The following is a 16,267-nucleotide window of genomic DNA, read 5'->3' on the forward strand; positions in this document are numbered from 1 at the left end:
GAAGTACATTTACTTAAGTTTAAAACTTAAATAAAATTGTGAGGTACTTAGTAATTACATTTTATATCACATTTCAGTAGCCTGGCAATCTAGACCCAAATCCAAAAGATTAAGGGTCTGGCATGGAGTAATGAAAGTCGCCCATCTCAAAAGGCGGCACCGAGCGTACATTTGAAAATGAAAAAAATGAGGCATTGTTGTAAATTAAAATTCCCAATAGGATGTAAAGCTAATAAATGATCTCCACTTTGACCGATTACATTGTTAAATGTATACATCATTAGTAATCAGACCTCGATAATATCTCTATCGTAACATTCCCAGGATCCTTTTTATTTTACTTTTATGATGAGTACATTCTGCTTTAATTTACTTTTACTTAAGACTTTATATGTTGGATATTAAAATAAAGTTTTGTTCAGAATAACATCCAACATCATTAATCTCATAAATCATAATTTTTGGTAGAAGTGATATTTCTACATGGCAAATAATTTAGTTTGTGCCGTAGAGTAAACTGCCGTAAACTAACAGACCCAACAGTCATGACGTGCATGCTGCTCATTCTGTGTAATTAAATTAAAAGGGCATGTTTAAAATAATAGCAGTGATTTCAATTAATGAGGTGATTGATTCTGTGAAGAAACAGGTGTCAATCATGCCCCATATTTAAGGAAGGAAGGAAGCAAATGTTGTGCATGCTGGCTATAGTGTATTTCACACTGAAATACTCAGCAAAATGGGTCGTTCCTGACATTGCTCCGAAGAACAGCAGACTTTGATTAAAAAGTTGATTGGAGAGGGGAAAACATATAAAGAAGCGCAGAAAATTATAGGCTGCTCAGCCAAAATGATTTTAAATGCCTTGAAATGGTATCAATGCTGAAAAAAGACATGTACTGAATAGGTTGAAATTTACCAAAGGACACATTGACTGGCCAAAAGAGAAATGGTGCTACATTCTGTGGACTGCAAAATTGTTCTTTTTGGGTCTAGGGGCTTCAGGCAGTTTGTCAATCATGTTATGGGGATGTTTCTCTTACTGTGGTGTTGGGCCCTTTTTATCGCATACCAGGGATCATGGATTAGTTTCAATACATCAAAGAGGAAATGCCTTTGACAGGGGTCTTTCATCAAGACAAAACACACCAGTAAGCAAGCAAAGTCTTGGTTCCAGATAAACAAGATGTTATGGAGTGGCCAGCCCAATCCCCAATCTCAATCCCATAGGACACTTGTGGAGGGACATCATAAATGCAGTTTCTGAGGCCAAACCCAGTAATGCAGATGCATTGCGGAATGTAGTTCAATTGTCCTTGGCTGGAATACCTGTTCACAGGTGCCAGAAGTTGGTCGACTCCATGCAAAACAGATGTGTAGCAGTTCTCAGAAACTAAATATTAGTGCAGAGATTCAAAGTAAAGCAAACCCTTGAGAACCCTTGTTCATACAGTAAATGTTTGAGTTTGTAAAGAAATACAGGCAAATACTGCTATTTTTTACACAGCCTAATATTCCTTTTTCTTCCCTTTCTGTAAAGGTAGAACACAAACATGATCAGTTCAGGTCATGTTTAGATTTGGAATTGAATGTGCAGTGTTCCCAATGCATTGATATTATGGAATTAAAAGCTATTCTAAGGATTTTAAGCATTATTCACTTTTTTAAACACACTGCTATTATTCTGAACACAACTGTGTGTGTGTGTGTGTGTGTGTGTGTGTGTGTATCTATATATACTGACTTTTTCCTTTTTCATACACTAGATGGCAAGTCTGGACAAAGCCTTAATAGGGGGATTCTATATGTAAGAATTCATACAATAAAGCAACATTGCAAGTTACAACATTTATGATTAATTTGTAAGCATGAACAAATATTTAAAACCGCTGTAGATCAGAAAAACATTGTTGTATATAATAATATGCACATACTTTAGACAGACGGTACACTTAAGTCACAAGTAACCACTCTACAGAAGCGCTAAAATGGGCGCCCGCTCTACCAACTGAGCTATCCAGGCGCCCATATATATCCTTGACGCAGCGGGCTCGGGTTTGACTCTGACCTGCGGCCCTTTGCTTCATGGCATTCTTCCTCTCTCTCCCCTATCTTGTCTTCAGCTGTCCTGTAAAATAAAAGCCTAAAATGCCCCCCAAAAAATCTAAAATGTTGTCAATCCTGTAGTGTGAGCAGCGTGGCAGATAAATGGCTACAGAATTAGCGCTTCTGTAGAGTGGTTTCTTGAAACTTAAGGGTACCGTCTGTCTAAAGTATGTGCATATTGACACTACTGTTTAAACTTGCACTTTTTCTCAGAAAGTTGGGTCATGTGCAGAAGTGGTGCCACTGACCATTTAATCGTGATAGAAAGAAATGCACGGTTGTGAGCAGGATGCGTTTTCAGGAATCTCATGTGATATTGCATTTGTTAAGCCAGACTGAGCTATAGAATCATTTTCCCAAGGACACCCAGAAAGACTAAAGACATGCAGTACCTCTCATCTTTTTCTGTGCTGAAAGAATTCCTCCTGTCAATGAGAATCACCCATGACATACTTCCAACTGCAAGCAGCTCATTTTTAATAATGCAGCATATGTCTTGGAGGCAATTCACAAACCAGTTGAAATATTGATGCCTGAAATCTGTATTTTGGTTTTAACTTCACATATAACGGCAGATGATGTCATCATATTTGCTCATACCATCATTGTATATGTGATAGAGAGGTTTATATAGAGGGTGTGTATGTGACAAGAGAGTTTGTGTGTACTACATGCGTTTGTACATCATGAGGGAATCTCATGTGACCGATTTGTGTTCTAATACATGATGACAGACGTTTTGTACGTGAGTGTCCCTGCCGTCTGGCAAAGACAGGGACACAAGGGAGCTGTCAGCCCCTCCACAAGCTCCACACTCCTTTAACCATGTCACAGTCTCATTATTAGTTAATTCACTGTTTGTCTCTCCAGATTACCTTGCACTGTTTACAGACCATTTGTTGATTTATGACGAAACTGCATTGCAGAAAAAGAAATATGAGCTGCAATGATGGTGACAATGACAGAGTTAATGTACAGACTCTATACTCCTCTATACTATAGAGCAGGCGTCCATAACATTTTTTAGGCCAGGGACCCCTTAGCTGAAAGAGAGACTGAATAGGGACCCCCTGCTGCATATTGTATACAACTGAGTTGCATATTAAACTAGGCTGAATGGATGAAAATAAATTATTATTCATGTTTTAATGTCAGACATACATTTGGAAGGCTCAGTGAATCCTTCAACTTAACTGTTTTGACTAGTGGCTACCGTACCTATAGTAAGCTTATCTTCAATGTGTACATATTAAAAATAAAATTAAAAAAAAAGTTTTAGCGGCCCGCTGCACTAACTCTGAGGACCTCCTGTTGAAGAGATTTCCTGCTCGGATGCCATGACAACCATGTCCACAGGTATTGTCATTTGCATTTAAAACCAATAAATATCCGCTTTCCAATCAGGTAGTTACGGGAACGTAGGCATAGTCCACTTCTAAACAGTTCTACTAACTACTTTCCCCCCAAAAACAGTTTTTTCCTTTTGCATTCACACTGGCCAAGTGGCCATAGGGACTGGTAGGAGGGGTAAGGGAGTAACAGCAGGCCAGCTTGTGGAGTTTAACTCCAAAAAGACAGTTAACCACAGGTTCCCGTTGATCTTATGAGGGACATGTGTTGTGATATTTAACCAAACAATCCGTCAACGGCAAATTAAAAGCCTCTTCTTTACAAGACCAGGCTGAGAGACCTCCAGCTTACAGCGGGGTCTCTGAGCATGACTGGCCGAGCGATGAGCTACCGGCCCCGGCAGCTGGCTGTAGCGTCACTTTATGGAGCTTCTCAACTCCAAAAACTTTTAAGCAAATTGTCAATTTGGCAATGATTTTTGCAAAACTGCCTGGATTCAAAAAGTAAACAGTTAATTTCTTGCCTAAAATGTTCTCAGAAGTGAATTTAGTGATGAATAAGATGGCAAAAATTGACGTTTTTGTAAAAATAGGCTGACGATTGTGTCATAACCATGCAACTTACTGTCGTAGGAATTACCAAACAGTACAGCATAAGCTCACAGGCAGTTTGGATTTACATCAGCTGTTTAGGATAAATTACTAATGTTAACTAGCATTTTAGTTAGCAATTATTAGCCTATGCCTATGTATCTCCTTACATATACCTACGCTCTCCGTCTCTGCAAAATTGGGAATGAAGACTTACAACTTTCAGCTCAGTTGGAGGCTGCGCAGTAACGCTCAGCTCTCACTGGAAAAGTGCTTCTAAAATCCTTCACTGGTCTCTGTCCAGAGCAACGGGATCTGTTGGTCCATTTCTTTAACTGTCTATGGAAAAGACCCTGCTCTGAAGTAGGAGCTGAAAGAGTTACAGGAACTGTGTTCAGAGTAACTTAAAATCCCCAAATTTGTCCAGTCAGAACACAAGAAAAAAAGGGATTTAGGAATGTTATGTTCTAGAAACTGCAAAAATCCCTCCGGTCGTAAAGCAGCTATAGATGGGGGATGGCAGGGACAGAAAGTAGAATGACCTGATAACAATCAGCTCTTAGCCTTTCCTCCTGATTACATGTGGGAATTGGCTACATCTTTCACAGCATGTGTTGAAAAAAAGAGAATACACACAGAGGGTACAAAGATAGAGAGAGAGAACAGATATTGAAAGTCCGGAAAAGATTTTACACCAAAAATGAGTCAGACAGCCATCATGTGGAGCTTTTGATCTTCAGAGTACTGCCGTGAGGGGATGTCTCAGTCCCTGGCGGAGGTGATGTGCAGACTTCAACAGAGTACCACAGGTTGTACAAACACACAGTGAAGGCGTTCACATCACTGAACAGCAGGTCTCTCCAAAGGCTGTGTTTATAAACCGCAGGGGCTACAACTCACCCACCACAGGAAAACAATACTACAGGGAACAGCTATGTTTGAGTAGGTGTAAAATCCACATGTGGAAACTTTAGACCAGGATCCACCAGCATTCTGACACAAGTATCCTTAACCATATTCATGATCACAAGAGATAAATCACTGAATGAGGAACCCTTGTATATTGTATTATGTCAAATATTCAACAGGATCATCCAAAGATACTCTTTGAAGTAGTTGCTTGTCCGAGGGGAACATGGTTTTTACATTTCCTCCCTTTTTTCTCTTACACTTTCTGCTGCTGTTCATTTTGTTCCATCTATTCCCTTCTGCATTCTCTTTGCCTCCATGACCTACCCTTTCTGGGATCGTTATATAGTAGAATCATATCTTTCTCCTTCTCTCCTCTTCTTCAGCTCTAAAGGCACATTACTGAACTTGCTTTGCCTTCTCCTGCTTGTTCATAATTACTTGGCTTCCCACAGGACAACAAGATGCACATTGCTGATTAGCTCACTGTTGATGCTACCTTTACTTATGCATAAAGGGCTCATCTGATTGAGTGTACATAGTCTTATTAACAATTAAAAAACAACTTGCTTAGAATAATATAACAAAGGATCTCTTCTTTGCCCTGCAGCAAGGTAGGCTACTGTACAGTACTGTACATGATGAGGGATAACAGGGTGCGCAGGGTCAAATGGCAGCTATCTGCCCAGCTGTGTAAACTGCCGAAAGGCATATTATGTTGTGCCTATGATGATTTTATTCCTCCGTACATATGATAATTATTCATTTGCTTGTATGGATCTGATACAATAGCAACATCTCTGCTTAGCAGGTCAAAGGGATTCAAGGAAATGAAAGTCAGTACTCCTTCCTCTTAGATGTACAATATATCAAAGCAAGTTTTTTAAAGAAGTGGCTGTGGAAATGTTGGATGGCCATCCACTTTGGTCCAGACTGAAATTTCTTAACAACTATTGGAGAGATTGCAATTTATAAATTGTGCTTTGTATTTGGTGTTGATTAGCAAATGTTAGCATGCTAACACACTAAACTAATTTGGTGAACTCACTAAACAAAACTGCTAAACATCAGCACGTTAGCGTTGTCATTGTGAACATGTTACCATACTAATGTTAGCTTTAGCTACAGGTACAGCCTCACAGAGTCTGTAGCATGGCTGTTGACTCTCTGGTTTAAAAATGAAGGACTAGTGCTGTATCTTCCTTCCATCCTGTTCACTGAAGGTACTGTATATGTTAAATTACTTCTGGTACAGTGCCCCCCACCCCTGGATAGTGAAAAGTCCTATGTGCATTGACCAAGCTTGAGATAAGCATTAGTAGAAAAGGTCATGACAAAATGGCCATGGCAAAATTTACTTAATTATTTATGAATTTTAGCAAGGTTGTCCCACCTATCAGGTATATAAATGCCCATTTAGAGTCTCACTAAAACAAATGAATGCCTATAACAGTTAATTAGCTCCACATCTGAATCTACAGGCTTTCACAGGGCCTCAGAGAATAAAGAGACTCCAAATGCAGAAGTCCCAGGGGAGCGTTGCCGTAGTAGAAACCTTAGCATCCGTTAACTCCATCTTAGGCAGAGCCCGTGGAAGTACACACACAATTTTAGTGTTTATGAATTATGAATGCAGTGAGAATATTCCAGTTTGTGTCAGTTTGTGTGTTTGTACATTTGTGCATGTTTTTAACAATGTGGGATCATTCATGTTTTTTTCTGTCAGTAGCCTAGGTGTCTTGTGTGTTTTGTGAATCATGTACTTCAGTTTCGATGATTATCAACAGCATTCATCAACTTTTTTAACTTACGTTTGGGTGGTTTATTGCCTTTATGACAGCTTGAGAAAGACAGGAAATCGGGCAGAAAAAAAGATTGCCAAAACAAATCATTAACATTTTTTCAACAGCCTTGACCCAAAATATACTGAACCAAATTATAAATTCAACACTTTTGTTTTTGCCCACATTTTTCATGAGCTGATCTCAAAAGATTAAGATTTATTTAATTAGGACAACACACCAATCAACATTTCTGTAAATGTGCCAATGTCAGCCAGTTGGATAATTTTCAACTATAGCCCTAGTTAGCTAACATGCATGTCTTTATGGTGGAGATAAACTGGAGTACCCACAGGAAACCCACGGAGAACATACAAACCCCACATAGAAAGGACCAGAACACCCCAGATTCAAACCCAGAACCTTTGTGCTGGGAGGCAGAGGCGCTAAAGACTGAGCTGTTAGTGAGCACACTTTTAGCCACCTAATCCATCCACCTCACAGCTGTGGCATAACAAGATGCTGATTAGACAGCATGATTATTGAACAGGTGTGCCTTGGGCTTGCCACATAAAGGCCACTCTAAAATGTGTAGTATGACTTTATTGGGGGGTCTGGGAGGGGTCCGAAAACCAGTCAGGAACTGGTTTTATGGTTAAGGTTAGGGTTCATTCGTGAAGAAAACACCTCTCCAAAGTGCCAGACTCCATCGAATGTGGGCATTTGCCCACTCAACTTGGTTACGACGACAAACTGCAGTCAGGTAGAGAGAGAGAGAGAGAGAGAGAGAGAGAGAGAGAGAGAGAGAGAGAGAGAGAGATGGCTGAACCCTTAACCCTAACCTTAACCATAATACAAGATACTGACTGGTTTTTGGACACCTCCCTGACCCCCCCAATACAGTAAAACTGCACATTTTAGAGTGCCCTTTTATTGTGGCCAGCCTAAGGCCAGTGATGAGAATAACAGTGTTACTTTTTTTCAGTAATAATACTCTAATTGATCACTCTTCCCATCTTAATAACGCCTTTACCATTACTCCCAAAAAGCTATTTTTTTCATCAGACTTACTAGATATCTGAGCCGAGAGGCAAAGCCTTTGTTTTTTTTTACTGTTCTTCCTTGGTTGGTGGGTAATGCACAAGACAAGTGCATAAATGCTGACGATTGGCTGAGGTTGAGTAAAATTTCATGGTAAGCCAATCAGAGGTAGAGTTGAACAAACAACACAAGCAAGTCAGTCAACAACAGACAGGTATGGCGAGCCCAAAATTAGGGGCAAGATATATCAAAAGTTCCAAAACATCTATTTTGTTATTTGTATCGATCCACTAGACATAATAACTACTTACATGGCAATTGATTGGAGGCTAGTCTCACTTTGTCCCACGGCAACAGTAAAATAGTTTAGATTTGTGTACTTTAATGTTTCTCGTGTCCATTTCATTTTAATATTCAGATTTACCATGAATAATTGCACATGTACATGTATTTTAAGTTCCGTTAAAGAGGGGTGGAAGTGAGCATTTAAAAAGTAACACAATAGTTACTTTCTGAAGTAACTGGTTACTTTCATGATGTGTAACTGAGTAACTAATTTAGTTACTTTTGGAAGAAGTAACTAGTAACTCTAATCAATTACTTTTTAAAAGTAACTTGCCCAACTCTACCTAAAGCACACCTGTGCAATAATCATGCTGTCTAATCAGCATCTTGTTATGCCACAGCTGTGAGGTGGATGGATTATCTCGGTAAAGGAGAAGTGCTCACTAACAGATTTAGGCGGTTTTGTGAACAACATTTGAGAGAAATAAGCCTGTTGGTTTCATAGAAAAAGTCCTACATTTTTGAGTTCAGGTCATGAGAAATGGGGACAAAAACAAAAGTGTTGCATTTATAATTTTGTTCAGTGTACAATTATTGATTCTTTCCCCACCCCTGATCATTTACACAAATCACATTGCCCTCAAAATTACTGACTGCAGCTAATACATTGAGAGCAAATTGCAGTGACATTTTCAAAAGTACAGGTACCGGTACATTATAATAATGTGTATCAGTACATTATTTGAGATGCGAATGCACAACAATTTGTGTATTAACAAGATTCCCTTAGCTGTTCTTATTGACTCATACTTAGGTCACAGTGAGTATACCATACAAAACAATGTGGAATCATACAAAGGTGAGTGGAACAAGCTGTGCACAGATCTCAAAAGACAAGTCACACTGTACAAGCTGTTAATCTTTGCAGCTCTTCCTCCCTTATGTCTTCAACTCCAAGAACGGAACATATCCTGCTTATATATAGTTGATGCAGAGCAGTGTGTGTTGGTAAGTCAACATGTTTTTTACCAATCTCCATGGATTTGTCTCTCTGTCCTTTTTATTATGTTGCCAAGGCAAGGCAAGGCAAGCTCACCACAAAGCATTCTCTTTACTGCCTTCTCTCTCACAAGTAATAAATCATAATCTATTTGCCTGCTGCCCTGCTGCTCTGGATCGTTAAGTACTGTCTGCACATGTGTGCCCTCTGGTGTCTGCATCCGTGTCAGCTAAGACTATGGAGCTGTGATTGTTGCTTACTTTTGTGCAAAACAGATATTTCCTCATAGGGTGTACTTTGGCAGGGAACAAACATCAAGGGGGAAGTAGGACAGGCAGATCATGCTGAAAGGGGGAGGATTCTGTGTTTTTTTGCATCCTGTGAAGTTGTGACAAAGCTGGCGGACAATAACATCAGCAGCGTCAGTGTGCCTGCTAGCATCAATAGATCTTTAAATTTGGAGGCTGTTTCAGTTAAGACTGATTGTTTTGTCGACCAAAAGCTCTTTTGGGGGAACCTGCATGAATCACAACCCAGAAAACAATCCAGTAACTCCAAAAGCAAACACCAAACTAGGAATTTTCTTCCAGTGAATGATGTTTTCCCTTCATGGCACCATGATTTATGGGTGGCAGCATTTGTTCTTGACTTTCTTGGGTATGCTGACATCAATATGAGTTAATATGAAGGGAGAAAGAGTCAGAGAGAAGTTTATGAATGCCATGGACTGGTGGAACACTGCAGTTTACTGCTGAGTGAGTGAGTGAGTTTGTCTGTGTTTAAGAGAGAGGGAGGAAGAGAGAGTCCATCTGCATTGGATAAATTATAAATTATACATGGGATTTGCTGAGGCTATCGAAAAAGTGCCTCAAAGAACTTGCAGGAGGCCCTCCAAGCATCATTTATCCTCTGACATGCTGACCCAATCCTTCTCTCTCTCTCTCTTTCTCACACACACACACCCAACTGAGCATGCAGTGCATATAAACACTCAGGTTGTTGAGGGGCTCAGAGGTCAAAATCCAACCAACTTAACAAGAGGCTTAGCCTGCCACCTGCAGGGCCTTACGTTCACAGTAAATGCAAAAGTAGATGGTTGGGAATGGTGCTGGTAGTATTTTAGCACATCATGGTTTTTGTGAGAAAACTGCATTGACAAGCTCTTTTAAACTACTCTAAATACTGCAAAATGCATAATGTTAGAAAGAAAACAGGAAGATGCGCTGAATGTATTTTATTGCAATAAACTGACAATAGCAAAGTGCCTTTTTAATGGTCACGATGGCAACAATTTGATAAAATAACATATGAAGAAAAAAACAAACCATGGTCATATAAAAATACATCACAGAAATTAAAGCATCACTGGCTGAACTGAAACATCACCACAAACTATCTTACACCTAAATCTGGAGCCAGCACACATGCAGCCCTCAAAACGCAGCTACAACACTGTCGGAACATTCGGAGGAATCTTGGGAGGCAGCTATGGATGGTATTGATATTATTACTATAAAAAACACCATTCAGAGTTTGACTGTACAGCGCCAATGATGGTGGCGGCACTGGGACATCACACACCACTCCCTGCACTTCCTGACTTAAGTCTAGAAAGATGAAATTAATTTTGCATGATTTAAGTGTAGGATTACGTGATTTACAGACTGAAGCTGAAGCAGCTGTTCAGTGAACCATTTACACAACCTGCATATCTGGGAATGTTCAAGATTTATAAAAGGCAATCATTCAGTCAACAAACACACTCTTTAATTTGTTTGGTTTGCTTATTAAAAACTGAAATCAGCTCCCTATTATCATTTACTGTCAATGCTAATGCAAGTCACACAAGACCTTTTCAACAGCTTCATCAATTATTCCTTATGATACTCTGGCCAGAAAATGCACAGCATGGCTTTCCTGCGTTTTCAATTACTATATATATATATACTTTAACTTGCAGTAGCATCACATCAAATAGCAACAGTAGGCTAAATACTGTTTATGATGGAGAAAGAACGGTAGTCCACACACTGAATCTTGGTATTTAAGAAGGAATAATTTCGATCACCAAGATTTTTCACACACACATGGGTGTTTGACCCATGTGTGTGAAAAAGAGGCGATATATAATCCAATGAGAAGATCACAAAAACTAACTCATTTTTCTCATGTACAATCACAATATGGTACATATTTCCTTCATTGTACATCTATCAAAAATGTATACATATACCCTGCAAAGGCTATTAGCCAGCTTTAACACAGTTGCCACATGAGTTTCTGTATATAGTGGATCATTGTTTGGCTTTTGGAAATTATTTTGTGTATAATGTGTTCTTGTAATTGCAATTCCAGTCCTTTTTAGTTTTTCTCTGGATGTTTGCCTGACAAAGACTTTGATGGTCAAAATATTGCTTCATTAACATTTGTAATAGTCCGTGTGTGTACTACTTGTCTTTTTCTTTTGGGTGCTAGTTTAGTCCGACACCTTGTACTCCATGAAATACACTTGTAAACACACGGTTAATGAGTAAACTGGCAGCTAATCGATGGGTCTTTCCTTTGTAGACACTGATCAATTTAGTTATTGTTGTTGTTATTGAACTTGCTGCACGTGCATTTCACAACTCCCTGACAAAATAGCACCAGCCTTACTCCACGTGGAATAGTATAGTCTACTTGAAATGGACCAGTTACCTTGAAAAACAGTAAAGAAAGTTGTAATCTCAGAACTGGGTGATTTGTGTCAGTATCAGCTACGTACTTTTGGCTTTCTTTGACATACATCTATTTAATGAAGTGCTGCATAAAAGCAAAGCATTAAAAAGACAATACAAGAAATAACATCCATTACAATCTCCACATCACCCATTCTTGAAATAGATTATTTCCATAAATTGTATTAAAAAAAGTGGATGTAGCCTCCAGCTTCCTGAAAAGTGAAGTCAATGCGAGAGTGCCTTAAACCTGGGATTTTTCAAATGGCCAGCAGGAGGCGACTCCTGTGGATGAAGAAAAAAGTCTGATTCGATGAAGTCTATGAGAAAATAACCCTACGTCTCACTTGAGATATTACCTCAGTAAACGTTTCCTATCAATTTCAAGTCTTCTTCAATCCAGCATTATGCTCATTTTGTAAATGAGGTATTGTGTAGAATCAATTCGACAATAAAGCAGGGCATGCTTTAGTGTGTGGCTACCTTGATTAACCTCACTGTGTTTTCACTTCATGTAAGTTAATTGTAACATTTTGGGCGCAATGAAAATTTCTTGGTCAGTGTTTGGTTGTAAGCAGTCAGCTTTTAAGTAAATTTAGTTTAAAGTCTGTTTTTCACAAGCCAAAATTACCGTCACTATTAATAGGTTATTGCGAATTACGGATGATCCCGCGTTAGCTGATAACTTAGCTCCCTCTCGTCCAAATACGTCACTTCTGGCTCCAAAAAAACTGCTCTGTCACACAAACACAATGTTCAAAGAGTTCAAAGTTTAAAAAACATCAAGATTCCTCCTGCAATATTGTCATGCAATATACATGTTGACACGATCGATTGAGACAACAATGTCAAGTTTTTCAAGAGTTTTCATGTCCAGTCTGGCAGTGAAAGGGTTAGGCCCAGGTTGGGTAAAGGATTTCATACATCTCCTGGTTGTTGCATCCCAGGGAAGGTGACACAGATTTTCAACCCTTCTGCCTTGCATCAGGAGAGCTGAGGATGATGCCTTCAGCTAGAATCCATGATTAGAAGACGTTTTAACAGTTCGGTTTCAGCCGTCTTTGATCAAACATCCTACCTAGGTGTTACATCACATTTCACTAAATAAACTCAACTCAAGCAAAAAGCATTAAGTGAATTCATTTTTGTGACTCGTCTGTTCAACTACTGTACATGTAAAGCCACATTAATTTTCATTATAAGTATAGATATACAGTGTTTTGACACTGACCAAACTTGACAATCTGGTATGAAATGCTACGGACTGCAACACGCAGGACAAATCTAGCATTTCTACATCTACCACATTGCCAACACACAGGCTATTGACATAATCTGCTTGGTGCAGTTGCCTGGCAACACAAGACCACAGTTCTTAGAGAATTTCAAAGCAAAAAGAAAATCTTACAAAGCTATGCAAAGTAGTAAAAAACAATAAATAGAAAAATATTTTAATAAAACACAAAAGTCAAGCGTTTTGCTCCCACCCATCAATTTGTTTTCTTATAATGTGCAGATAACCTTTTTAAAGTGTTTTCCTACACATCTACACATAAGTAATCTTCAGTGTGGCTCTTAAAAAAAAAAAAATCAAAATAATTTTTTAAAACTTAAATGTGCATCTTTTGATATCTTTTACAGACTGGACAATGTGGTCATACTGGGCAACTTAAAGAAATGTGCAAGACTTGAATTGAAGTCAATAATCTTGACTGTGTCATTTAAGCGGGAAAATTCAACTGATTTAGGAGAGTGTAAAAATTGCCCTTTTGCCCTAAAGTCCCATAAACCCACAGCAGGAGGTAAGCAGACATATTTACAATCCGCTTCAAAAACCAATCAGCTTTCCCACTCCCTTTAAAACTTCAAACATTAGCTGCAGAGAACAGCGTGGTAATAAGTAGGTCTTGGCACTCAAAAAGATCCCACATGTCAATGTACTTATATCCTCAGCAGGGGAGAGCTGTTCATTTACTTTCCATAATTTCCAATGTTCTCCCTCTCTTTATCTTGTTGTCTGTTTTTGGAGAGGAGGAGGATAGAGGAGAAGAGCGGAGCAGTCTCTCGCTAAGGCCAGAGTGTCTGGCAGTGTTTAAGTGGACCTGTTCCTGTCTGCCAAGGGAAATTCATTGTGGAGGCAGGTGGGCCAACACACATCCTCATTTAAGACACAGACTTGTGTGTCCTTGCCTTTGTCTCTATCCAGGCTGGCAACCAAGTCATCAGCTACGGAGTCAGTGGGAGCAAAGAATCACTATGGCAACCAACATAGTGGACCAGGCTGTGGCTGCTCTTGGATCAGTGCGGAGACTGTTTTGGCATCCACTCAGTGCTGGAATTGAATGTAGAGTTCCTTCTCTTAAATGTTATTCCAGGATTGGCCAATGATCTCATGTGTGCAGTTTATTTTCTCTTTTAAAAAATAGACAACTATTCAGAGTAAAACAAAACAAAATGCAGCTATGAGTTTCACAGAAAATAAAATGAGAGAGGCTCATGATGCTCTCATCCTTCAATTCGCACCAATTAATCGTGCTAACATGGTACACCCATACTAGCACGCCCGCGCGCGAGCCGCACACACAACACAACACACACCACACACACACACACACACACACACACACACACACACACACACACCACACACACACACCACACACACACACACACACACACACAACACCCACGTATATCAGGCAGCCACCAGGGAAGTTTTTAAACTGATCAACTGATAGACTAATTCAACACAGCAGTGAACAACAGTAAGGTCTGAAGGTGGACTCCAGATCTGCTCCTCGGCATTTTGTTGGCTGGATCCGCGATGTGCGCGGGGGCAGAGGGAAGGACCCTTGCTTAGTCGACAGAGCCAGGGTGCAGGCTGAGCGCAGGTGGGTCCAGACAGGTGGGAGAGTAACTGAGGTGAGGTTCTTTAATCCACAGGAGTGGAGCGCCATTCTTGCCTTCTTGACTCTTGCTGTTGTTGCGGCTCTTGTAACGCACTAGCAGCACGGCGATGAGGAGGATGCCGAAGATGGGGAAGGGGTAAAAGAAGACGAAGTAGAAAAGGGACTCATTGGAGCACACCACTGACTGGAGGGTGGACACTGTTGACAGAGAATAGACAGTTCAAAGTTTTTCACAGATGCATTAACCTCATTGTAAATTAGAAAAAAACTACAGACTGATATTGTATTCTGCTTTTCATGATTCCTTCAGCATATATAATGCACATCTTACAGTTGTAATATTTGCTTAGTAGTGGTGAATAAATCAGTTTGACATATTTAGATCCAAGCATGGCTTTTGACACCATTAATCGCTCAGCTTTACTGCTTAACAGTGGGTGGCCATCTCTGGCTCTGCTTTTAACTGAGCTTGTTCCTATCTTTAAAGTAAATGCAGCAAGTGGGGAAGCAAGATCATCCAAGGATGACATATAGAGTACCTGAGAGCTCCTTAATTGGCCCATAATATTCTCTAGTTACATAGACTGTAACACAGGGGACCTTTTAGGATATATAACAATATATACTGTGAAACATCTAAAGAAGCAGCAGTTAATTACATCTGAAGCTCCCCATTATTAAAATTGCCAATATAAAATTAGAAGATATCCATTTATACAAGTATAGTTTTGTCCCAGTGTTTTCACCTGAATTTAGAGAAGCTTAAAATATTTAGACTTACCTTGTTGCATTACATTGACAATAGTGAAGCCAGAGTTGTTGGTGGCCAGGCGATACCACACATTGCGAGGGTTTAGCAGCCACTCCTCTACATGGCAGTAATATCGGCCTGCGTCTGTCGGTCGTGCTTCTTGAATGGTCAGGCTGTACTGGTCAGAGGTCATCCTCTCAAACTGCAGTCGGGAATTTGGCCCCGGCTCCTCTTTGGGGCTGCAGTTTCCATTTCCGAAAACGGCGTCATGGCCGATGGAGAACACACACTCTCTCTCTTCCTCACCTGGCTCATCGCTCTCGTCTTCAGAGCGGTCCACATACCAGGACACAGAGAAGCGGGAGTCTCGGGACGACTGGGAGGGAATGCTACAGCCCAGTCGGATAGAGGCAGACTCTTCCACTGTCACGTTTGACTCCAATTCTTCCACCTGCAGTCGAATCTCTGCGGAGGTCCAAGAAGATAAGAAAGAGAAACAGATGTATGCAAAAAAGTGGTATTTAATTGTACAGTATTTCTTGGGGCCGAGAACTAGAGCACCAAATCACATTCATGTTTAATTTACATGAAATGTGTTTTTTCAAGAATCTACAGTATTTGGCTTAGATGCTGACATGAGGAGTTGATTCATGGATTAGTGGATCAGTTGATAATTTATAGTACCTAATTTGATAATTGATTACTTATTTGAGTATTTATTTAAGCAAAACTGCCAAACATTTGCTGGTGTAAACTTCTCAAATGTGAGGATTTTTTGTCTGGTATGAGCTATGTGTTTTAGACTGTTGTTCAGACAAATCCAGTGAT

General features: G+C 39.8%; 1 protein-coding gene across 1 annotated transcript in view; it reads right to left on the reverse strand.

Moving 5' to 3' along the window:
• Nucleotides 1-10,281: 10,281 nt before the first annotated feature.
• LOC116697930 (immunoglobulin superfamily member 3-like) overlaps nucleotides 10,282-16,267 on the reverse strand; it is a 74,714-nt gene continuing 68,728 nt past the window's right edge. Inside the window, 2 exon segments of the mRNA XM_032529565.1 lie at nucleotides 10,282-14,886; nucleotides 15,470-15,904. Of these exon segments, the coding sequence (XP_032385456.1) occupies nucleotides 14,636-14,886; nucleotides 15,470-15,904 (686 nt within the window). The 3' untranslated portion in view covers nucleotides 10,282-14,635.

This window comes from Etheostoma spectabile, chromosome 11, assembly GCF_008692095.1.
Source record: "Etheostoma spectabile isolate EspeVRDwgs_2016 chromosome 11, UIUC_Espe_1.0, whole genome shotgun sequence".
Taxonomy (NCBI): domain Eukaryota; kingdom Metazoa; phylum Chordata; class Actinopteri; order Perciformes; family Percidae; genus Etheostoma; species Etheostoma spectabile.